Source organism: Eptatretus burgeri, chromosome 4 (genome assembly GCF_056783735.1).
Source record: "Eptatretus burgeri isolate ZD-2024b chromosome 4, Ebu_testis_v1, whole genome shotgun sequence".
Lineage (NCBI taxonomy): Eukaryota > Metazoa > Chordata > Myxini > Myxiniformes > Myxinidae > Eptatretus > Eptatretus burgeri.
In genome coordinates, this window is record NC_140964.1 from 129,469,115 (window position 1) to 129,491,374 (window position 22,260).

Here is a 22,260-nt window from a genome sequence, read left to right on the forward strand (position 1 = left end):
ATCCCAAACCAGCTCGATGGGGTTTAAGTCTGGAGACTGTGTGGGTCATTCCATGATTTGAAGCCTACCGTCTTGTTCTTTTCTTCTAAGGTAGTTCTCACATAGCCTGGAGGTATGTTTTGGGTCGTTATCTTGCTGTAGGATGAACCCCTGACCATCTTGGCGTAGACCAAAGGGTATTGCATGGCGCTGCAAAATGCTGTGGTAGCCCTTTTTGTTCAGTGTGCCAGTCACTCTGTGCAAGTCGCCGACTGGATCCAGCAAAAGAGCCCCAGATCATCAAGCTTCCTCCTCCATGTTTGACCTTTGACAAAAGGAACCATCCTTTCGCCTCCTGGATGGCATACAAAAACCCGGCGTGATGAACCGAAGATTTCAAATTTTGATTCATCGTTCCATAAGACCTTCTTCCAGTTTTTAGTAGTCCACTCTGGCAGTGCTGCATGGTCCAGGCAAGCCTCTTATTCTTATTTTGCCATCTTAGGAATGGCTTTCTTACTGCCACTCGAAGTCTTCTCTTCACAGTTGAAACTGAGACATCCTTACTTTAACCAGTGTTAAACTGTGCTTCAAGCTGCTGTCCTGTGAGCCGCCTATCACGCAAGCTGTTGACTCTCAGAAACTTGTCTTCTGATTGTGTTGTGGCTTTGGGTTTGTCAGACCTCTTCCTGTCAGTTTCCTCCAGTTTCCAAGTGCCTTTTGATGGTGTAGGAAACTGTACTCACTGACACCTTAGCTTCCTTTGCAATTTCTCCAAAGGAAAGACCGACACTTTTAAGGGTTACAATGGTCTGTCTGTCTTCCTTTGTTAATTGTCTTTTTCTCACCATTATGACAGCAATATACTACTTCCCGCCAATATTGTCCAAATCATGCTTCAGAGGGTGCAGCAACAGTACGTTCCAACACTGATTTTATACAAACAGAGGGTTTGTAACTAATCAACAAAAGTGGGGACACCTGTAAGGATTGTTTGCATCAACTTTCAAGGCTTAATTTACTTCCTTTGCTGCAGAACAGCTGCAGTTGCTCACCCATTACTTGTTCCGGGAAAAGGGCCTTTTTTAACAACTCTGAAATTTACAATATCTTTCTGTTTTTGGTAACCTAAACCTTTTTTTTTTTTTAAACCTCTGACAGTTTACCGCTGAGCTTTTTACCATTTCAGGTTATTAACTGGACTTTAACTGCTTAAATTTCAGTAAAAACAGGAAGAATGGGGGTGTTCTAAAACTTTTGACCAGTCGTGTATCTCTCCTAATTGGAAATGTCTAAACGTATTACAGACCTGATCGGTCCAATTTTGATCGTACAAGCTTTGCTGATGGGGACAATAAGGTGGGGGGGGGAGAAAGAGGGAGGAGAGAGAAGAGGGGGAGGGAGAGAGAGAGAGGAGGCAGGTGTAGGGAGAGATGCGGGCAGGCAGAGAGGATGAAGAAGCGGGAGCTAGAAAGGGAGTGGGGGAGTGAGAAAAGGGAGAGGGGGGGAGGTGGGTAGAATGAGAGAGGCAGACAGACAGTGAGAGAGCTGCAGAGGTGTGGGAAGGGAGTGCTGCATTTAATTAGGAGGGGACAGAGAGAGAGAGAGAGAGAGAGAGAGAGAGAGAGAGAGAGAGAGAGAGAGAGAGAGAGAGAGAGAGAGAGAGAGAGAGAGAGAGAGAGAGAGAGAGAGAGAGAGAGAGAGAGAGAGAGAGAGAGAGAGAGAGAGAGAGAGAGAGAGAGAGAGAGAGAGAGAGAGAGAGAGAGAGAGAGAGAGAGAGAGAGAGAGAGAGAGAGAGAGAGAGAGAGAGAGAGAGAGAGAGAGAGAGAGAGAGAGAGAGGGGTGGGGGAGGAGGAGGAGGAAAAAAAAAAGAGGGAGGGGTGGAATTGGGGGTTAGCAATGAGAATGATATGTTATGCTTAACAACTGAACACACACACACACAAAAACAAACTCATGGCAGAACTGTTGTACTTGCAACAACACAACAGAGTTTGTAAAGTTAACCGTTGGGACATCTGCAAAACCTTTGATATCCCAGTTACAGAAAATTTGTGGGAACACAAACCAAAAGCAATGATTGAAAACATGGAAGTACCAATGCATGAGCAAATGATCCCATTGAGCGTGAACATCAAAAACAAAGTGTTGCGACCAGATATCATGCTGAGGTACAAAAATGAGAGAAGAAGGCAATGCTAAGTGAGGTGTTAATATCAGTGATTTTTGACTAAACAATGCAGAAATCAAGAAAATGACCAAATACCAAGACCTCAAGAATGAAGGGAAAATACCCTGGAATATGAATAATGGCAGAATTGTGCCAGTGATAGTTGCAGCTATGAGAATGATGACAAAGAACCTCACAGAGATGTTAAAAACCATTCCTGGGGATATTAGTACAAACAAACTACAGTTGGAATCTGTCCAGGGCTCAATGACTATCCTGATGAGAGCCCTCAGCAGAAAACTTTGAGAAAAGAAAACTTCACAGCTTGGTCCATGAATCATGACCGCCCTTTCCAAAATGGAGGTGGATACTTCGACACCAGGGAGAACTCCGTTCCAACTTCTGAAACCCACATTTTGAGATAACGAATAACAAACACACACAAACAGTGCCGCTGTGGTAAATACAGTTTGTTTATATACACAAATACACACATATGAAGTACAAAGAAGCGACAAACAAAGATTTACCATTAAACAGAGCTTTTTGAAAGATTAATTCAAGTGAAAAATTTGTGAAATTCAATTGAAAAAAATATATCAAGCCACAGAACAGAAAATATCGGTCTATGCTCTGTCTTCGCAGCTGGAACAAGCAGAGCAAATACCTGGTCTGATGGACCTTATTGTTTTTATAGATGTGTCGATGTCAAAGTGAGGGGTGGATTATATCAAAGGGGAGATCGTGGAAAAAGGTAAAACAAAATGATGTCCTGTAAAAATAAAATTTCACATTTTCAGCGGATGAAACACCTCCCGAGGCAACCACTGCACGGCAATGTGGGGTCCAACACAGGTGGAAACGTACGTCCAATCGATGTTCCATTGAAAGCCAGGTACTATTACCGAAACAAACAACCAAGCAGCTTGAAGAGTGCTCGCCAAGTGGCTAAAGCACTCAATCAAGCACTCCAACAAAACGGTTGAAAAGAAACGGCTAGCTTGGCATGAGAATAGCAATCACCGAATCATCAAATGAAACATACACCACCCGCACCCAGAGACACCCGAAATGTCAAATATGTCTGAATTGGACAAATGAACACTTTCTTAGGAGTAGGAACTGCTTATATGTTCGATTCTGGAGCTTAAATTTTATAATTCTCCTTTGTTCAAGAGATACTCATGGCAATCGCATGTGCGGAAATTAAATAAAGCAATGAACACTGACATCTCTGAGCGTTTATAAGCATTACAATGTACCCAGCGATTTGTAGCTATGATGAACAGGCAATCGATCATGTCGTGCCCAGGGGTTTTAACCTACCCGGAAAGATATTTCCCTTGGAGGCTTACAGCCGAGATTCTCAGATATTATGGCACGCGCAGGAAGTAAAGGGCGGAAACAGCACGTAGCAGGTAGATGCACACGGATGGAGGCACATTGGCATTTTACTCTCGAACCTAAAACAAATAGACAACACAAGCAACTTAAATAAATACGGGGGTTTAATGAAAATAAATCAAATACTTACAATGGTCGTAGTTCAAAACAGGATAATAATGAGACGTGAGGTAACCTAAATTCCTAATCGATGTGCCTCCACACAGACAAGGAGACAGATAAACTAAAAAGAAAAATCCCTCCTTTATCCTGGCAGTTAGCTCTGTGCCCAGAGATGAGTTGTGCCCAAGCTTGACGTTCGACAAACGGCTTCGTCTCTGTGTGGGAAAATGTTCCCAAAATGGCGCCAAGCCACTCTCTGGGCGGGAAAATGTACAGGAGGCGATTCGGGTGAAAATACTCAACACCAGGGCTCAGAAACCACCATGCAGCATATTTCATCAATTACCCTTGCCGACGCCACTGCTCTGCAAAGTGGTGCCGTCTCTTTCCCCGATGGCACAACACGAGGCTTCGGGGTTGGTCTCACATGGCCCAGTCAACAGTTAATGGCCAGTGTCTTGCTCCACCATGCGAGCCGATTCGCCTCGGCACAAACACAAGAATTGTGCACCCTCCTTCACCGTGTTGAGGGGAAGCCAGAGACTGAGACCATCTCCAAGCATGTACCTCACACGACCTCTCTTCCCGCTCCCTCTTTGCATCTCCCCTGCCGAACCTCTTGTGTCGGCTGCCTTCTTGTCGCACCTAACTCCTCCACTCTCTGACATCACGCCCATCAATCCTCCACTCCAGGGGCGTGGTTTGCCCGCTGTCACTTCTGGAGACGGGGCTTTCTGCCTGCTTGGACATGCAGCTCGGTTGTTGTAGGATGTGATCCCTTTTTATCGCCGGTCTTGAAATGCAAAAATGTAGGAAAAGGTCATGGGGGCAGGGCAATCACATCTTGGGAGAAATTATCAAAATGGGAGAAATCACATCAAGCTACTCGATACAATCATATCTTTCCTATGAAATCTCTCCATGTAATCGACAAACATAACAATAATATGAAAGGAAAGTGAAAAAAAACTATCACTAATAAATCATTGTGGTCTCTTCCAAGTCAACACATGGTGAAGCAGGACAAAAAAACATGGCGGCTTCAGGCCCCAGCGAGGTAACCCAGGAAACGCCTGAAGGTCCTAGAGAGCGAGGTGACCGAGGATACATCCGATGAAGGATATAATTAAATAAGTCTGCTAAATATCTTCAAAAGGGGTCTTTTCATTATCCATGCAAAGTTTCAGGCTGCTAGGTTTCATTGCTTTGGAGTTATGGAGTCAACACACTGACATTTATTAGCAGAGATATCTTTGATTTCAGTCAGTCAGTCACTTTCCATACTGGTGCAGCAGATTTTCAACTCCTCCCTCCCTCTGCCCCTCCTACCCATGAATAAAACTCAACACTTACGGCTACAATTAACGGAACGTGTCTAATACATCGAAGAGGCCTTCTGTCGAGTCATTTCAATTTTTATATGAAGACCAAAATAAGGCAGATCTTTTAACTTGGCTGAATCATGTGGGATACAGGGCATGGGCACTGCTCATAATCATGTAATTAAACTGTGAAACCACAAAAACAACATAATATTAAAATGTTGAAGTATGTTGAACTGGGGCTACAATGAGAAATAGACATTTGAAGGTATGTGAAAATGGGGAGATGAGTTGAGGGATTGCAGGAGGGAGGAAAGTGATTTGGGGGAGATAGGATTAAAGAGAAGGAAGAAGAGGATGTATGAGGAATCTGTACTGTAACAAACAAAACTTTATAAGATGGATTAACAAACACTCGAGCTGAAGTCAAAATGGAATTATTTTCTCCACAAACTGTGAACAACTTTCCTATCATTATAAAAGATGTGACTGACACAAAGCATGAAACAAAGGACATTTCTCAACATAATACAGCACTTTCTGTTAAGTTACACAAACCTGGATCAACAAGAGGAGAAGCACTGCTGGATTCTTGTATTGATGCATCGTGTGACTCTTCATAAGGAACAGATGAGTTCAAAAGGTTTTGAGGAATACCTATTTGGCAATTATTTCCCTCTTCCAGATCACCTTCACCTGCACACAAGTAGACATTTAACCCAATACTGTACTGAGAGGGTAGATGTCCAAACTGCTGTTGCTGAAGTTTAGTTTACATCTCAGACCTTGATTTAGGTTTGAATAAAAATTTCAGATTTAAAGATTCTTCTCTTTGGAAGAAAGACAGTTACAAGAAAACAATTTCCACATTTTGTGAGTTTTAGTCAGTCAGAGGTTGGAGTTGGTTTGCAAACGAAAATTTGAAAAAAAAAATAAACGTACAGATTGTTTTACCAAAGATTTCCAACAGATGAAGAATTATTGAATTAATTTTGCTGTTTGAACAGGGTGAAGCCTGACTACACCTCTACGAGAGGTAAACAAACTACCTGCTGAATGGGATAACTTAAGTGGGCCGTTAAACATGGAACACTTTGGAATTTAATGGCATCGAGAAAAAAAGAATTGACCTTTACTATAAAAAGTCAACATTCATGGTGAACAACTCAACATTGTTCCAAATGCGATTGTACAAGTTTCAAAATCTAAAAAGGTTAATGGAAGGTAAACGTATGTATTGACAAGAAGAGAGTATAAAATGGTGACATACCAGACTTGGGTGTTAATCCATCCTGATAGTGGAGGTTGCAGACATCACTGAAACCGATTCCACAGACAACGTGAGTATTTTCCAGCTGCAAATTTTGGAATCCAATCAACTTTTGGTAAACACTAGAAAGTTCTCGAATAACATTCTCCAAGTTGACGAATACACTTCCCAACAGTGAAGAGCCCGCAAGTTGGACAACCTGCGGCTTCAAAAATGAATGCACAAATTTACAGAAGTCAGCATACATTGCAAATTTAAATTTCTCTTTGGTGAGAGAGAGGAGCTCTGTTCGCAATGCATTGGAGTCTGTACAAGCTCGAAGAACCTTCTGATTCTCAATTCCAAGTATATTTATCACTGCTTGGGCTGTTTCTGCTCTCAGGCCTTGTGTTTGGAGCCATTCCAAGAAGCTGTCCATTCCACCGATGACCTGCCAGGGACACAAAGATGATGTCACATAAAAAGGAAGGGTTATACATCATTGTGGTCGTGTGGTCATCCTGGTTGGAATCTGGTGAGTCATCTCAGTGCAACGGTAACGGTAGACCGTTTTGGTGTCCTCCCTACAAGATTATGCATCTCTGCTGCGATGCCATACAGATCAGAAGTCAGAATCGACGCAGAGTTACGCCATAAAGGCATTGCACCTTATATACAAGTTAGGCCGCGTGAGCCTGATGTGCGACGTGGTCCAGCTGTGTGGTGTTGAATCACCGCAGCCAATCAATCCCTTAACGTGTCTTTTTTCATCACCCCAGAAGAACCACGACAACCATCATTCACCCCTAGGCTAGGTATATCATCGAGTATGCTAGTACTCCATATGTTGGGATGGCACGGGAAAAAGATGGCTGCCCATTCAAATGTGTACAAAATGAAATGTTCAACAACAACTACATAATGAAGCATTTAAAAGCCATTTATTAAATAGACAATTTCACAGGGAAGGAAACACAAAGAAACAATAGAGTATGAAATAAATCAACAATAAAACCCATTAACCCACTACTGTTTACGTGCCGACAAATGAAACAAATGAAGGGGAGATCCTTAAAAGTGTTAGGGCCTGGACAGACAAGACGAAAGAGTTGTAGGAACAAACCTGAAAAGCAGCCTTCTGGGTGCGGCGCCTGCTTTGATTTCAGGAATAAGAGGAAAAGAGTTGGAATTAAGATAGAGATATAATCAGACCCAACTACGAGAGCCACATTACGTACTTCATCCCGTTTGACCCATTAGACATGAGGGAAAGGTCGAACTGTATATATATATATATATATATATATATATATATATATATATATATATATATATATATATATATATATATATATATATATATATATATATATATATATATATATATATATATATATATATATATACATACCGGGCGTAGTGGCGTGTGCCTGTAATCCGGCTACTCAGAGGCTTGGGTTGGAAGATCGCTTGAGGAAGGGAGTTCTGCGCTGGGCCGCGCTATGAGAGGGTGTAGGGCAGCCCGGAATCATGGCGAAACCCAATCCTTATCCCTGTGTCGTAAGAGGCGACCAGGGTTGATTCAGGAAGGGCATCTGGCGTAAAACCTATGCCAAATCAGAATGCGGATCATAACAGATGATCCGCTGTGGCGACCCCTAACGGGAGCAGCCGAAAGAAGAAGAGATATATATATATATATATATATATATATATATATATATATATATATATATATATATATATATATATATATATATATATATATATATATATATATATATATATATATATATATATATATTGTTGCGGTTTTCGCGCCCGCCGGCGTGCGAACGGCCACGTAACTCGAATCGCGGCACGTCGCCCACCGGACGGACAATCCAGTCGTGACCCTCTCGGACTAACGCCGGGAACCAGTCACGGGTGGACCTTCGGTCTCACCGCGATCGGGCCAATCAGCCCCGCGTGGGATAGGGGTTGCTCGCCAAATTCGAACTACCTAAGTACCCACGCGGAGGGTAGACCGGGGCGATCGCACCTCGCCGCAGGTCGACTTCGGACACGGGCCGCATAGCGACCCGTTCCGTACTATCAGAATAACCGAGCGGTGTTATCGTCGACCTCGACGGTTCGATTAATTATCAGGCGTATTCAGCCCACTACCAACCCTTTACGTGAAGCAAGATGGGGATTCAAAGAAAGAAATGACGAAGCGAAGCGGGAAACAGTTCAACAATAAAGCACATTTATTCTCGGCACACGGGAAGCACACAAATACAATTCCATTTACACAAAAAGCAAACATAAAAGTGAAAACACAGTGCAGAGCTAATACCGACTACCGAGCACACGGCAACACTTATACAATTCTACTTCACAGACGGCGCCGACAACACATACCCAAAACCAAGGAAAAGAAATACCCTCAAGAATGGGGTAGGCCTGAGGCCGAGACCGGGTCGGGCCTACCCGTCTGGTGATGAGACGCGGAGCGGCGATGGCCCCGCAACCCGCGGGCCTCGTGGACAGTGCCTGGCAGGGGGTGGGAACGGGGCCCGCTGGGTGGCACTATCTCAGGGCGGGGGGGAAACAGGAGGGGGGTTGCTGATGCTCGGGGTATAGAGGATCTTTATTATGTGCGACGAGCGTCTCCACCTCGGCCAGGTCGCGCTGTCGGCCTCCCTCGGGTGCAGCTTCCTGCACGACGCGAGCACCCCCTCGTCTGGTGTCGCCGCCTTTCCACAGCTCCGTCCCCTCCGTTCCGACTCCAACGCACACGACGAGCAGCTCCACCGCCCGCGAAGTCTTGACCCTCTGCTTCCGACTCTCCTCTTCTTGACTCTCCGACCCCGTTCTGCTGACTCTCTCGTTCTTTTATCCCCCCGTAACTTCGCCTTTGACCCCCTCCCTTTGACCTTTCACCTCGCTCCCCATTGGCCCGAGAAAAAGTGGGCGTGAAGGCTTTTTGATCCACAAATTTGCATATATCGATCCCCCTGGGGGCGGGGCCAATTCGCCCCTCGCTCACCGATTGGACGGCAAAAAGTGGGCGTGTGTCGTTTGAAGCAGAAAATCCGTGGTTTTGTACACGCTGTTCGACGCGCGTTCTGCATGAGTCCAACACCGGTACCCACAGCGGGGCAAGAACGGTGGCGATGCTACGGTTGTGAGGTGTGCGTGAAGGTCGTGGCGGTTGTGGTGAAGCGGTGGTTGTGGTCGGTGGTTGATGTTGTGGTTGTGATCATGGCGGTTGGTCCAAAATAAAGATAGTGAAAGAAAAACGGCTATCCTGAAGAGTCGCAGCTCGCATAAATGACATGTATTCCCACTAGACAACGGGTTTGGGCCTAACTACACATGCACTTACCGAGATACCTCACCTAAGGGACCTGAATGGTGGTTTGCGAATCTGGTAACCACAACACTACCCCCTTCCCTTTTTACAGACTCGTCCCGAGTCGTCAAATTTTCGCGTGCCATCATGTGTAGTTTTCCCCTAGTACATTTTACCTACGGATCCCTGAGTGCGACATTCATGGTATTCGTGTCCCCAAAATAAATAACCTGCGGGCTGCGTAACTATCTAAACAAACTCACTCACACGGACGACTTAAATAAAATTGCCGGCGCTAAGACAAACATGCCGGGGGCGCACTCATATGTACAGTACATCTTACCTTAACTTACAAATCTTACACTAAACCATGGCCCAGGATCACTGAACTCTGCAAAAGAAAAGCAGTTAGCAGGGAGCCAGGCTGCCCACATGCAGTCTCTGACTCAAACAATGCAGGTGACAGGGAACGTGGCTGGCTGCTCACACGCAGTCCAAGGCCTTCCCTTTTGAACTGAACGCAGTGAACCACAACGGTGCATGGGCTGCACAAACGCAGTCTCCGTGCCAGCTCAAGTGGCACACGCAATGAGCACAACGAATGGATGCATGAACACAAACACGGTGCACGGGCCGCCACTGCAGGCCCGTGTTGTAGCTGCCAACAGGGCAGTTCTCGCAGCTTGCAAACTGTTGCCTTGATCCTGGCGCACATGGAAATGAACAGGGGGGGCAAAGCAAAATTGAACGGGGCTGGTGAACATGGGCAGTGGGCATGGCATGGCAAAGGTGCAGGCAACACAGCCCGCAGAATAAGGCCGCTGCAGGCAAACTCAGCCCGCAGAACCAGGCCGGCACAGGCCTCGAAGAAAAACAGCCAGCAGATGAACTGGCCGGCACAGGCCTTGCAGTAACACAGCCAGCAGATGAAGCTGGCCAGCTTTTGCCGTCAGTGGAAGTTGGTGGAGGGAGTGCGGTGGTGCTGGCCACTTGGAAGGCGGGCTCGGACCTACCTACCCGTCTCCCTCCCAACCTATCGCCTTTGCCTGTCACTGTACATACCCACTCCCTTTATTTGTCAAACCCCAATTTAGCCCCAACTTATTTTTTTGTTGTTTTTATTTTTACTTCCCCACTATAAATCGTCCCCTAACCCCCTTTATCGTCCTTGTTCGGCTAACCTATCCTGTCACCTAGCCAACTCCCAACCCCTACGTTCCCTTCCCGGAGGGGAACAAGGGAGAGCTAGCGTCCTGTGTCGAGGCCCAACGAAGCCTCAGAATGGCCTCCCCATAGTTCGGCGATCTTAACACCAAGTGGGTCCAGCGGCCCACAACGACAGCGAGGGGATGGATGGTGCGGAGGGATACATCTCCTAATCTATCCTAACCATTTAACTGTTAAACTACCCCGGGGCTTTCAACAAGCGCCTCTCGCTTAAACTATTGGTTCTAACAACCCAGATTCCCGTCGCCTGTGTTGGTGTCCTTACAATTTCGGGCCTCGCCCCCCAATTTTCTCTCCGTGCCCTCACACGGTCTCCTGGCTGGGACACGTGGCTCCCTTTGGCAGGCACGACCCTCTGCCGATTCTCCCGCTATGGCACCCCCGGGCACTACACTGCCTCCGAGCCTACCAGCTCCCTAACACCGGGGAGTGCCCCCATGGCACACCTCCCCTGAAACGCACACGTGGCAGGCCGGCCTCCCGGGCCCCTTTCCGAGGGTCACCCGTGCCCACTGCACTGCCCACGCGGCTAATGGCGCCCCGGGCCCCCGCACCAAGCAGGCGCACCCGTGCCCACTACTCTATCCCGGCCCCCCATGGGCCCTTGGCCTACCGCGGCCGACTAGCCTGGTGCCCGGGGTACCCACTCAGCGATACTCACCTTTCGCAGCCACGCTCCCAAGCCCGTCAACAGGGCTCCTGCACCCCTCCAAATGGGTCTCGAGCCTACTTTCCCACCAACAACAAAACGACCTCCATTTTTCAATTTGACTAACCCAGCTAACTCTCTCTACACTGACCCCGGGGGTCCCTTGGGCAGGAGTCACTCCTCCCCCCAATCACTCATCGCACCATGCATTCCCCATTCGCTCCACTCACACAGACCCGCTGGCCTCACTCACTCAACATGTACACGTACTCACCTCACAACCCACAACTCTTCAACACACACACCGCTGAACTCTGCCATCCTTCTAACTACCTCCCCTAACTAACTCGTGCTCCCACGTCATCCCTTACACTAGTAGCACGTTCCTTTTAACACTACGTAGCTAAGCTACGTCCCCTCTACACATCCACAAGTCTGTCCATGTCCTCAAATAATTCCATTTTATTTCCCAACCTAAAGCTCACTAAATCCCTCTAACTAATCCATTCCACGGACTCCATGAGGACTTACCCCTGCCCCATGAAGTCGGTCTAACTAAGCTAACCCTTCCCCCTAACTAGTTTCCATCCTGTGCCCAGGTTTCAAGGGGGTCTTCCACCCCTTGCCCAGGAATCTTGTGCACCCGAAAGTGAGGCTTGCTTTTTTTTTTTTTTTTTTTTCATGCGCAGCACCTGCGCGGCAACTCGCACACTTTGCACCTGCCCGTGACGTCATGCAGCTGCATGTGTTCCTCGTCCCTCCTTGGACGGTACCATCCGGCAGAGATACCCCTCCTGCCGGATTCCAACCACACGTGCAGCCATGGCGTCACCGTGCGCATAAAAAAAACACAAGCCCCACGTCTCGAGGGGTTCCCCACGCGAAAACATGTGCTTTGCCCGTTGGAGCTTAACACGCACGATCGCGTGGAGAACCCGTCCGGTCCAAATCCGTTTACCTGCCTAAACTTTGTCCGTCCGCGGGATCGGCAAATCCACCGCGTGCGTTTCCGGACCGGGACTTCACTCTCGCAAGCGAGCACGTGGTGGTCTCGTGCGTTGCACAGCACGAACCGCGTGCTCACTGCTGGGCAAACCCGGCACGGTCCTCGAAATAGCTACAGCCGCTACTCGGCTTTCTCTCCTCTGTCGCCGTCGTCGTCTCCATTCAACCCACGCACACCTGCGTGTTACGACGCACACAGTCCACACCATCACATTCACACGGGGAGACGCGGCTGCGTGCTCCCGCATGCCAACCGACATCTCCCTCACATACCGCTCTCTCACACACACGGTCTCCCTGGCACACAGCGACCTTGCACACGGCCGTTCACTCACGCGTGCCTCACTACTCACACAAACCATACTACTCACACGTGGTGCTCCATTCACTCGCGCGGGGGCACTCACCCGCGGTGCCTCACCCACACTCCGTGCCTCATCCACACACGGTTCCTCATCCACACACGGCGTGCTGGGAAGCACGTACTCTGGCTCCATCGCCACCACACCACTCACACACGGGGTCGCTTCCACACACGGGGACGCACTCACGCCTTGCACCACACACACAGGGACAACCACACTGGGAATTTGTGTCCCCACAAGGGTCTCCGGGGCCTCTACACCCCCCAAGCTCTCCGTGCACCCGTCCACAGCACCCGTCCCCTCAACCTCGCAAAGCACGACCGAACTCACCTGGTCGTGACTCGCCTCAAGGGGGCATACTCCCTCCCCTCGTTCCTGGAGGAGGCCATCCAGGTGCTCGCACCGGGTCCCTGCACGCTCCGCGAGCTCAACCCCATTGTCCTCCACTACCTCCGTGTGTGCGTGCGCGTCACTTACCCCGTCTTCATCGTGTAGTCTTCCCTCTATCGTTCCCATCTCCCGTGTCTCTGCCAACTCTTTACCCTTTACCTCCCTTGTCTCAACTATTATTTCTGTTGTCGTCACCTCGTGTCTCGTCTCACACGTTTTGGTCTCCCCATTTAATTTTTCCCTTTCGGTCATCGTCACGACCCTCGCCCAACACGTTCCACGAATTATTTTTTCACCCGCCTCCACCGCGGGCCTGTCAGCCGTTGCACCCCCACCCAGCTCGTTTGCTCCCACACGTGGAGTCGCCATTTTTATCTCCCCGGTCACGGCCTTCATGCCCACCTGCAGGCTTCGGCCCATGTTCTGCGTCTCACCCCGCAGCTTTTTCATTTCTTCCCTCATTTGCTGTGTATTCGCATCCATCGTCGTTTTCACTTCATTCATTTGCTTGTTCATGTCTTTCATTTCGTTTTTCATTTCATTTGTATTTGTATCCATCGTCGTTTTCACTTCATTCATTTGTTTGTTCATTGCCGCCAGCATGGCGCATAGCTGGGCCATGTTGGATGCACTCAGCTGAGCCGTTTCGGCAAGGGTTGGGGAAGGGTCTTGGTGGAGAGGGGGGGGGAGGTGTCATACACCGCGGCCGCTGCCGCACCCACCTCGGGCCCTGGGTTCAGTTGGGCGAGTCCGTGTTCCTGCACAATCAACATTTCCTGCTCGGGGATTCCATCCTGGACCATGGATCCTACACATTCTACATCCATTTCTAATACCCCCGGCTCCCGCTCGCCTTGAGACGCCATCTTGCTTCTCGTGAAGGGTTAATTTGCTCGCTCGTGATTTGGAGGGAATCAGGGGTCGCTTCTCTCACCCCTGGACCGATTCCCGTAAATTTAGCCGGAGACAGGAGAGCCCGTTTTCCTGTTCTCCGATACCAGTGCCGTGAGGAGGGCGATGAATTTGTATCCCACTCCTGACACCAGTGTTGCGGTTTCGCGCCCGCCGGCGTGCGAAACGGCCACGTAACTCGAATCCGCGGCACGTCGCCCACCGGACGGACAATCAGTCGTGACCCTCTCGGACTAACGCCGGGAACCAGTCACGGGTGGACCTTCGGTCTCACCGCGATCGAGCCAATCAGCCCCCGCGTGGGATAGGGTTGCTCGCCAGGGTCGAACTACCTAAGTACCCACGCGGAGGGTAGACCGGGCGATCGCACCTCGCCGCAGGTCGACCGGACACGGGCCACGCGACCCGTTCCCGTACTATCAGAATAACCGGCGGTGTTATCGTCGACCTCGACGGTTCGATTAATTATCGGGCGTATTCAGCCCACTACCAACCCTTTACGTGAAGCAAGATGGGGATTCAAAGAAAGAAATGACGAAGCGGCGGAAACAGTTCAACAATAAAGCACATTTATTCTCGGCACACGGGAAGCACACAAATACAATTCCATTTACACAAAAGCAAACATAAAAGTGAAAACACAGTGCAGAGCTAATACCGACTACCGAGCACACGGCAACACTTATACAATTCTACTTCACAGACGGCGCCCGACAACACATACCCAAAACCAAGGAAAAGAAATACCCTCAAGAATGGGGTAGGCCTGAGGCCGAGACCGGGTCGGGCCTACCCGTCTGGTGATGAGACGCGGAGCGGCGATGGCCCCGCAACCCGCGGGCCTCGTGGACAGTGCCTGGCAGGGGGTGGGAACGGGGCCCCCTTGGTCGCACTATCTCAGCGGGGGGGGAAACAGGAGGGGGTTGCTGATGCTCGGGGTATAGAGGGTGTTTATTATGTGCCCCGCGCGTCTCCACCTCGGCCAGGTCGCGCTGTCGGCCTCCCTCGGGTGCAGCTTCCTGCACGACGCGAGCACCCCCTCGTCTGGTGTCGCCGCCTTTCCACAGCTCCGTCCCCTCCGTTCCGACTCCAACGCACACGACGAGCAGCTCCACCGCCCGCGAAGTCTTGACCCTCTGCTTCCGACTCTCCTCTTCTTGACTCTCCGACCCCGTTCTGCTGACTCTCTCGTTCTTTTATCCCCCCGTAACTTCGCCTTTGACCCCCTCCCTTTGACCTTTCACCTCGCTCCCCATTGGCCCGAGAAAAAGTGGGCGTGGAGGCTTTTTGATCCACAAATTTGCATATATCGATCGCCCTGGGGGCGGGGCCAAATCGCCCCTCGCTCACCGATTGGACGGCAAAAAGTGGGCGTGTGTCGTTTTTGATCCGTTTTTGAAGCAGAAAATCCGTGGTTTTGTACACGCTGTTCGACGCGCGTTCTGCATGAGTCCAACACCGGTACCCACAGCGGGGCAAGAACGGTGGCGATGCTACGGTTGTGAGGTGTGCGTGAAGGTCGTGGCGGTTGTGGTGAAGCGGTGGTTGTGGTCGGTGGTTGATGTTGTGGTTGTGATCATGGCGGTTGGTCCAAAATAAAGATAGTGAAAGAAAAACGGCTATCCTGAAGAGTCGCAGCTCGCATAAATGACATGTATTCCCACTAGACAACGGGTTTGGGCCTAACTACACATGCACTTACCGAGATACCTCACCTAAGGGACCTGAATGGTGGTTTGCGAATCTGGTAACCACAACAATATATATATATTCTTACGGGTTTTCGCCGCGTTCGGCGTGCGGACAACCGCTTCAGCACAATTGCGGTCGTGCGCCCACCGAAGGCGACAATCCAGTCGTGACTTTCCGGACCAACGCCGAAATCCAGTCACGGATGCCTTAACGCATCATAAACTAGCCAATTATTCTGTCCACGCGCTACAGGGTTGATCGCCGAATTATCGATGTACCTAATTATTCGTGCGGACAGAAATACCGGGAGTTTATACCTTGACGGAACCTGCACGAAAACGAGCCGCTTAAGCAGCTCGTTCCGTAAGCGAAGCCAAGCGGTTTTAATTCACCAGATCCCTTCGGACCAGATTTACTTTTAGCGGCTTTAAAATCCCGAGCGCACCATGGCAGTCAATACAGGAAGGGACGCAACGAGCAGGTTGATATTCAACAATGAGGGATTTATTTTCACACGTAAGCAGTCAATGGGGGAATAGGGGACAAGACACGAGCAAAAGCCTACAGCCGAGTTCTATTGCATTTACAGCACGCACTTAATAACAATTCTACTTAAAGACAAGGCACCACAGACTTTCATACAAAAACCCAGGAAAGAAAAGACACAGGCTCGTAAGCCTTTAATATTCCTCAGAGCCGGGATGACCGAAGGGGCTCTGAGAGGCCGGGCAGGTTACCTCGCCGCCCTGGTGGCGACTCGATGAGCTTTTGGTCGGCGACCCTCGGTATCTGTCTCTCTGGCTCGTTGTCAACGCGGCAGCGGTTGTAATGGCGGCTTGGTTCATCCAGGGCCGAGCAGCGCGCCCGACTTTCCACGACCGTCTCCTCGACTTGGTAGGTCCAGGGCCTGGCAGCGCGCCCGACTTTCCACGGCAGTCTCCTCGACTTGGAAGGTCCAGGGCCTGGCAACGCACCCGACTTTCCACGGCCGTCTCCCCGACGACGCCAACGAACTGCCCTCCAACCGCCAACCGATTGCCCCGAGCTCAACTCCTCTCCAACGACCAGCTCAGCTGATTCCCGACTGACGACTCGGTGTTCCAGCACGGCTTTTTATCGGGTCCAGGGGCGCTCGCTTTCACCTTCGACCCTTCACCCCCGGCTGGCTGCGCCCCTGTCACTACTGATTGGACAGATTCTTTCTCGGCAGAGGTCGTTCTGATCCACTTATGCAAATCAGCCGCAAAACGGCCAATTGCACATGGACGCTCCGATTGGCTGGCTTTTTCCAGGACAAAGCCCGTTCTGATCCACTTATGCAAATCGGCCGTCTCATTGGCCGTCTACTTTTGACTCACCCTTTATGTATACATATATATATATATATATATATATATATATATATATATATATATATATATATATATATATATATATATATATATATATATATATATATATATATATATCTGGAAAAAATTAAGAGACCATTGCAAAATTATCAGTTTTTCTGGTTTTACTATTTATAAGTATGCGTTTGAGTAAAATGAACATTTTTGTTTTATTCTATAAAATACAGACAACATTTCTCCCAAATTCCGAATAAAAATATTGTCATTTAGAGCATTTATTTGCAGAAAATGACAACTGGTCAAAATAACAACAAAGATTCAGTGTTTTCAGACCTCAAATAATACAAACAAAACAAGTTCATATTCATTTTTAAACAACACAACACTAATGTTTTAACTTACGACGAGTTCAGAAATCAATATTTTGTGGAATAGCCCTGATTTTCAATCACAGCTTTCATGCGTCTTGGCATGCTCTCCACCAGTCTTTCACATTGCTATTGGGTGACTTTATGCCACTCCTGGTGCAAAATTCAAGCAGCTCGGCTTTGTTTGATGGCTTGTGACCATCCATCTTCCTCTTGATCACATTCCAGAGGTTTTCAATGGGGTTCAGGTCTGGAGATTGGGCTGGCCATGACAGGGTCTTTATCTGATGGTCCTTCATCCACACCTTGATTGACCTGGCTGTGTGGCATGGAGCATTCTCCTGCTAGAAAAACCAATCCTCAGAGTTGGGGGACATTGTCAGAGCAGAAGGAAGCAAGTGTTCTTCCAGGACAACCTTGTTCGTGGCTTGATTCATGAGTCCTTCACAAAGACAAATCTGGCCGATTCCAGACTTGCGGAAGCACCCCCAGATCGTTACCGATCCTCCACCAAATTTCACAGTGGGTGCGAGACACTGTGGCTTGTAGGCCTCTCAAGGTCTCCATCTAAACATTAGACCAATGGTTCTCAACCTGGGGGACACGAGATTGTTTTTGGGGGTCACGGGAAGGTTGTCAAAACAAATAAACAAACAAATATATTGTTACGAATTTGGGAATTCGATTGCACACAACATTCAGGTTCCTTTAGTCAGTTATGTTGATAAGTGCTTGTTCCCTAGATAGCTCACCTTCCATTGTTTAATGGGCAGAAATTGATCAGATTAGATTCGATGCACTGTGATTTAATTTAATAGTTAGGGAGCGATCCCAACACAATGGATACGCCCCTCCCCTCTTCTGCGAGGAGGAAGAAGAGCCCTCTTCTTTTTTTGGGGGAGGGGGGGGGTCGCGGCTCCAAAAGGTTGAGAACCACTGCATTAGATGACCAGGTGTTGGGCAAAGCTGAAAATTGGACTCATCACAGAAGATGACCTTACTCCAGTCCTCTACGGTTCAATCCTTATGGTCTTTTGCAAACCTCAGCCTGGATCTTCTTTGCTTCTCATTGATGAAGGGTTTTTTTTCTAGCTTTGCACGACGTCAACCCTGCCCCAAGGAGCCTGTTTCGAACCGTCCTTGCCGTGCACTTCACCCCAGCTGCAGTTTGCCATTCATTTTGTAGGTCACTTGATGTCATCCGACGGTTGTTGAGTGACATTCAAATGAGTTGGTGGTCATCCCGGTCAGTGGAAAGTCGTTTTCGCCCTCTGCCAGTCTGTAGCTTTGTTGTCCCCAATGTCTGCTGCTTGACCTTGTTCTTATGAACCACCGTCTTTAAAATTTTGAGGATGGAAGTAACGTGATGCTCACTGTATCCCTCTGCCAGAAAAGCCAGAATTGAAACCTTCTTTTCCTCACTCAAAACTTTTCTTTTCAACTCTTTTGGCATGGTCAATAGTTATTTTTTTTGATTCCAATTACCTTTGAGGTGCAACAAGCACTGTTTTTGCCATCCAGCTGGTCCTATTGCAAGAGGATAGTGATGACCACAGCAGTGGTTTTTATACATTTCCTTGTTAAATAAGATTCGGTTCAGGTGATCATCTAATCAGTACCTCACTAAGTAGAATGAGGTGTGCCTGTGTTGGAATTCAACAGACACTGGAATGGAATGGCTGCCATACATGTAGAGATGCTGATTTAAAAAAATTTTGGAGTGGTCTCTTCTTTTTTCCAGAGCTGTGTATGTATGTATGTATGTATGTATGTATGTATGTATGTATGTATGTATGTATGTATGTATGTATGTATATATATATATATATTTACGAATTTGGACGTTTACTCAACATACAGGTCCTATCGCTCATTTATATCGATAAGTAATTCTGGATAGATAGCTCCCTTTTCCCTTGTCTCATGGGAATTATATGTATGTGCGCTGTGCGTTATTTTAATAGTTAGGATTTTTACACCCCTTATAACAACAACACGCCTTCAACTCGCTTCCTCACACCGACGCCATTGTCTACGTGCGTTCAACCACGCGCGCACCTCGTCCCTCTTGGACGGTACCATCCGGCAGGAATTCCCTTCTGCCGGATTCCAAACACACGTGCAGCCATGACGTCACTCTGCGCATTTCAAAGCAAGCCCCCATTTCGAGGGGTTCCCCACGCGAACACATGTGCTCTGCTCGTTGGAGCTTTACAAACACGCTCGCGTGGAGAACTCATCCGGTCAAAATTCCGAATCCAGCCTAGCTTCTGTCCGTCCGCGGGATCAGCTAACATCCACCGCTGGCGTTTCCGGACCGGGTTTCACCTGCACAGCCACGCACGTGGCAGCCTTGTACGTAACATAGCACGGACCCCGCGCTCGCTGCTGTGCAAACCCGGCACGGTGCTCAAAATAGCTGCGGCCGCTACTCGGCCCTTGTCCTTCATCTGGTCCCATCGTCGTCGCCATTCAACGCACACACTTCTGCGTGCTACGACGCTCACACACTCCACCATGGCACTCGGACACGGGGATGCGGTTGCGTTCTCCCGCATGCCGACTGTCATCTCCCTCGCATACAGCGACCTCACACACGCTGTCCCTCTCACACACCGTGCTTCATTCACATGGATCATCTCCTTCACACACACCATACTACTCACACACACGGAGACACTCACACGCGGTGTTTCACTCACACACAGTGCTTCATCCACACAGACCATTTCACTCACACACACGGTCTCTCTGACACGCGGTGCTTCATTCACACACAGAGTGCTGGGAAGCACGCACCCTGGCACACTCGTGACCACACCACTCACACACGGGGTCTCTTCCACACACGGTGCGCGTTTCAACATGCCCGCTGCACTCACACCTTTCACCACACACACCGGGCCAATCACACTGGGGAATCGTGCCACCACAAGGGTTCCCGGGGCCTCCATACCCACCCAAGCTCCTCGTGCACCCGTCAACAGCACTCGCCCTCTCTAACTCGCTCTGCACGACCGAACTCACCTGGTCGTGATTCGCTTCAAGGGAGAATAGCGTCTCCCTCCGTTCCCGAAGGAGGCTATTCAGCTGCTCGCACCGGGTCACGAGACAGTCCGCCAGCTCGCCCCCATTAAGCCTCGCTACCTCTGTGTGTGTGTGTCCGTCTTTAACCCCGTCCAATTCACCCTCTATCTCCCGTGTCTCTGTATATTTTATTTCTGTTGTCTCTGCATGTCTATTAGTTTCTGTTTCTTTCTGGCTCCATTTTCCTTCCCATCCGAGTCGTTCTTCCTCTCTGAGCCCCATTAACTGTTCGTTTTCTTTCCGGAATTCTTCCATCTCTGTGGACTCCAATTTTGCTCTCTCCTCGAGTTGATTAATTTCAAACTCATATTGTTTTTGTTTCCTTTCCCACTGTTCCTCTCGTTCTTCCTTCTCCAATCTCATCGTTTTTCAATTGGCTTAGTTCTTTTTCCCGTTTCGTTCGTTGTTCGTTCTCTATCTCCTCCCACTCCCGCCTCGCCTTTTCTTTCAATTGGTCAACCTCAAATTCATGTTCTTTTTGTTTTCTATTCCACTGTTCCTCTCGTTCTTCCTTCTCCAATCTCGTTGTTTCCTTCAATCGACTGATTTCTCCTTCCTGCTTCATTCCTTGCTCCTTCACTTTCTCCTCTTACTCCAACCTATTTTTTCCTTCTGTCGTTCAGTTTCAGTCATACTCTTTTTGTTTTCTATTCCACTGTCTCTCTTGTTCCTCATTCTGCAATCTCGTTATTTCCTTCAATTGACTGATTTCTTTCTCCTGTCTCATTCGTTCTTCTTCCATTACTCTTTCCTGCATCTCATTCTGCAATCTGGCCTTCGCTTCCAGCTGTTTGATCTGTACAGTGTGGTTCCTTAACGTTTCATTCTCAGTTTTCGTTCTTTCTTCTCTCACCATCCTCAACTCGTTTTGTAATTCCGTCTCTTTGTTTTGGTGTTTCTGTAACTCAGAAGCTTTCTTTTCTAATTCCTTTCTCATCTCCGCACACTCCAACCTTGCTTTGGCTTCTTACTGTTTGATCTGTACAATGTGGTTCCTTAACATTTCGTTCTCTGCTGTCGTTCTTTCTTTCAACGTCCTCAGTTCATTTTGTAATCCTATCTCTTTGTTTTGGTGTTTCAGTATCTAAGAAGCTTTCTTTTCTAATTCCGTCCTCATCTCCACACACTCCAACCTTGCTTTGGCTTCTAACTGTTTGATCTGTACAGTGTGGTTCCTTAACGTTTCATTCTCTGCTGTCGTTCTTTCTTTCAACGTCCTCAGTTCATTTTGTAATCCTATCTCTTTGTTTTGGTGTTTCAGTATCTCAGAAGTTTTCCTTTCTAATTTGTTTTTCATCTCCACACCTCTTTCACATTCTTTCTTCCTCATTTCATCCATTTCCCTCCTGTATTTATTTAGGTATTCCAGGCGATCCTCTTTCAGCTCCTGAACTTGTTCCTGGGCATCGGCCAATCGTTGTGTTTCCGTGTGCACATAATCCTTATGAACCCAGTCTGCATTGGCTAAGTCCTTTTCCAACCCCCAAATTCGTTCCTGTGCCTCGGCCAATTCAGTTTGCAATGTACTGCCATCGCCCTGCCTCGCCTGCCATGCCCCTGTGGTTTGAACCGGTGGGCAGGGGCGCTTCCCCCGCCGTGCCGTGCGGCTCATCGCGCTCGTAATAGCGGCCCGCTCACACCTCGTGCCGC

At 48.5% G+C, this 22,260-nt stretch overlaps 1 protein-coding gene across 1 annotated transcript in view; it reads right to left on the reverse strand.

Moving 5' to 3' along the window:
- The window catches only part of LOC147029102 (uncharacterized), a 67,540-nt gene that overhangs the window by 34,023 nt on the left and 11,257 nt on the right, over positions 1-22,260 (reverse strand). Inside the window, exons 2-3 of the mRNA XM_085876197.1 lie at positions 6,248-6,677; positions 5,536-5,673 (exon numbers count right to left, since the gene is read on the reverse strand). Of these exons, the coding sequence (XP_085732323.1) occupies positions 5,536-5,673; positions 6,248-6,665 (556 nt within the window). The 5' untranslated portion in view covers positions 6,666-6,677. The remainder of the gene's footprint in view (positions 1-5,535; positions 5,674-6,247; positions 6,678-22,260) is intronic.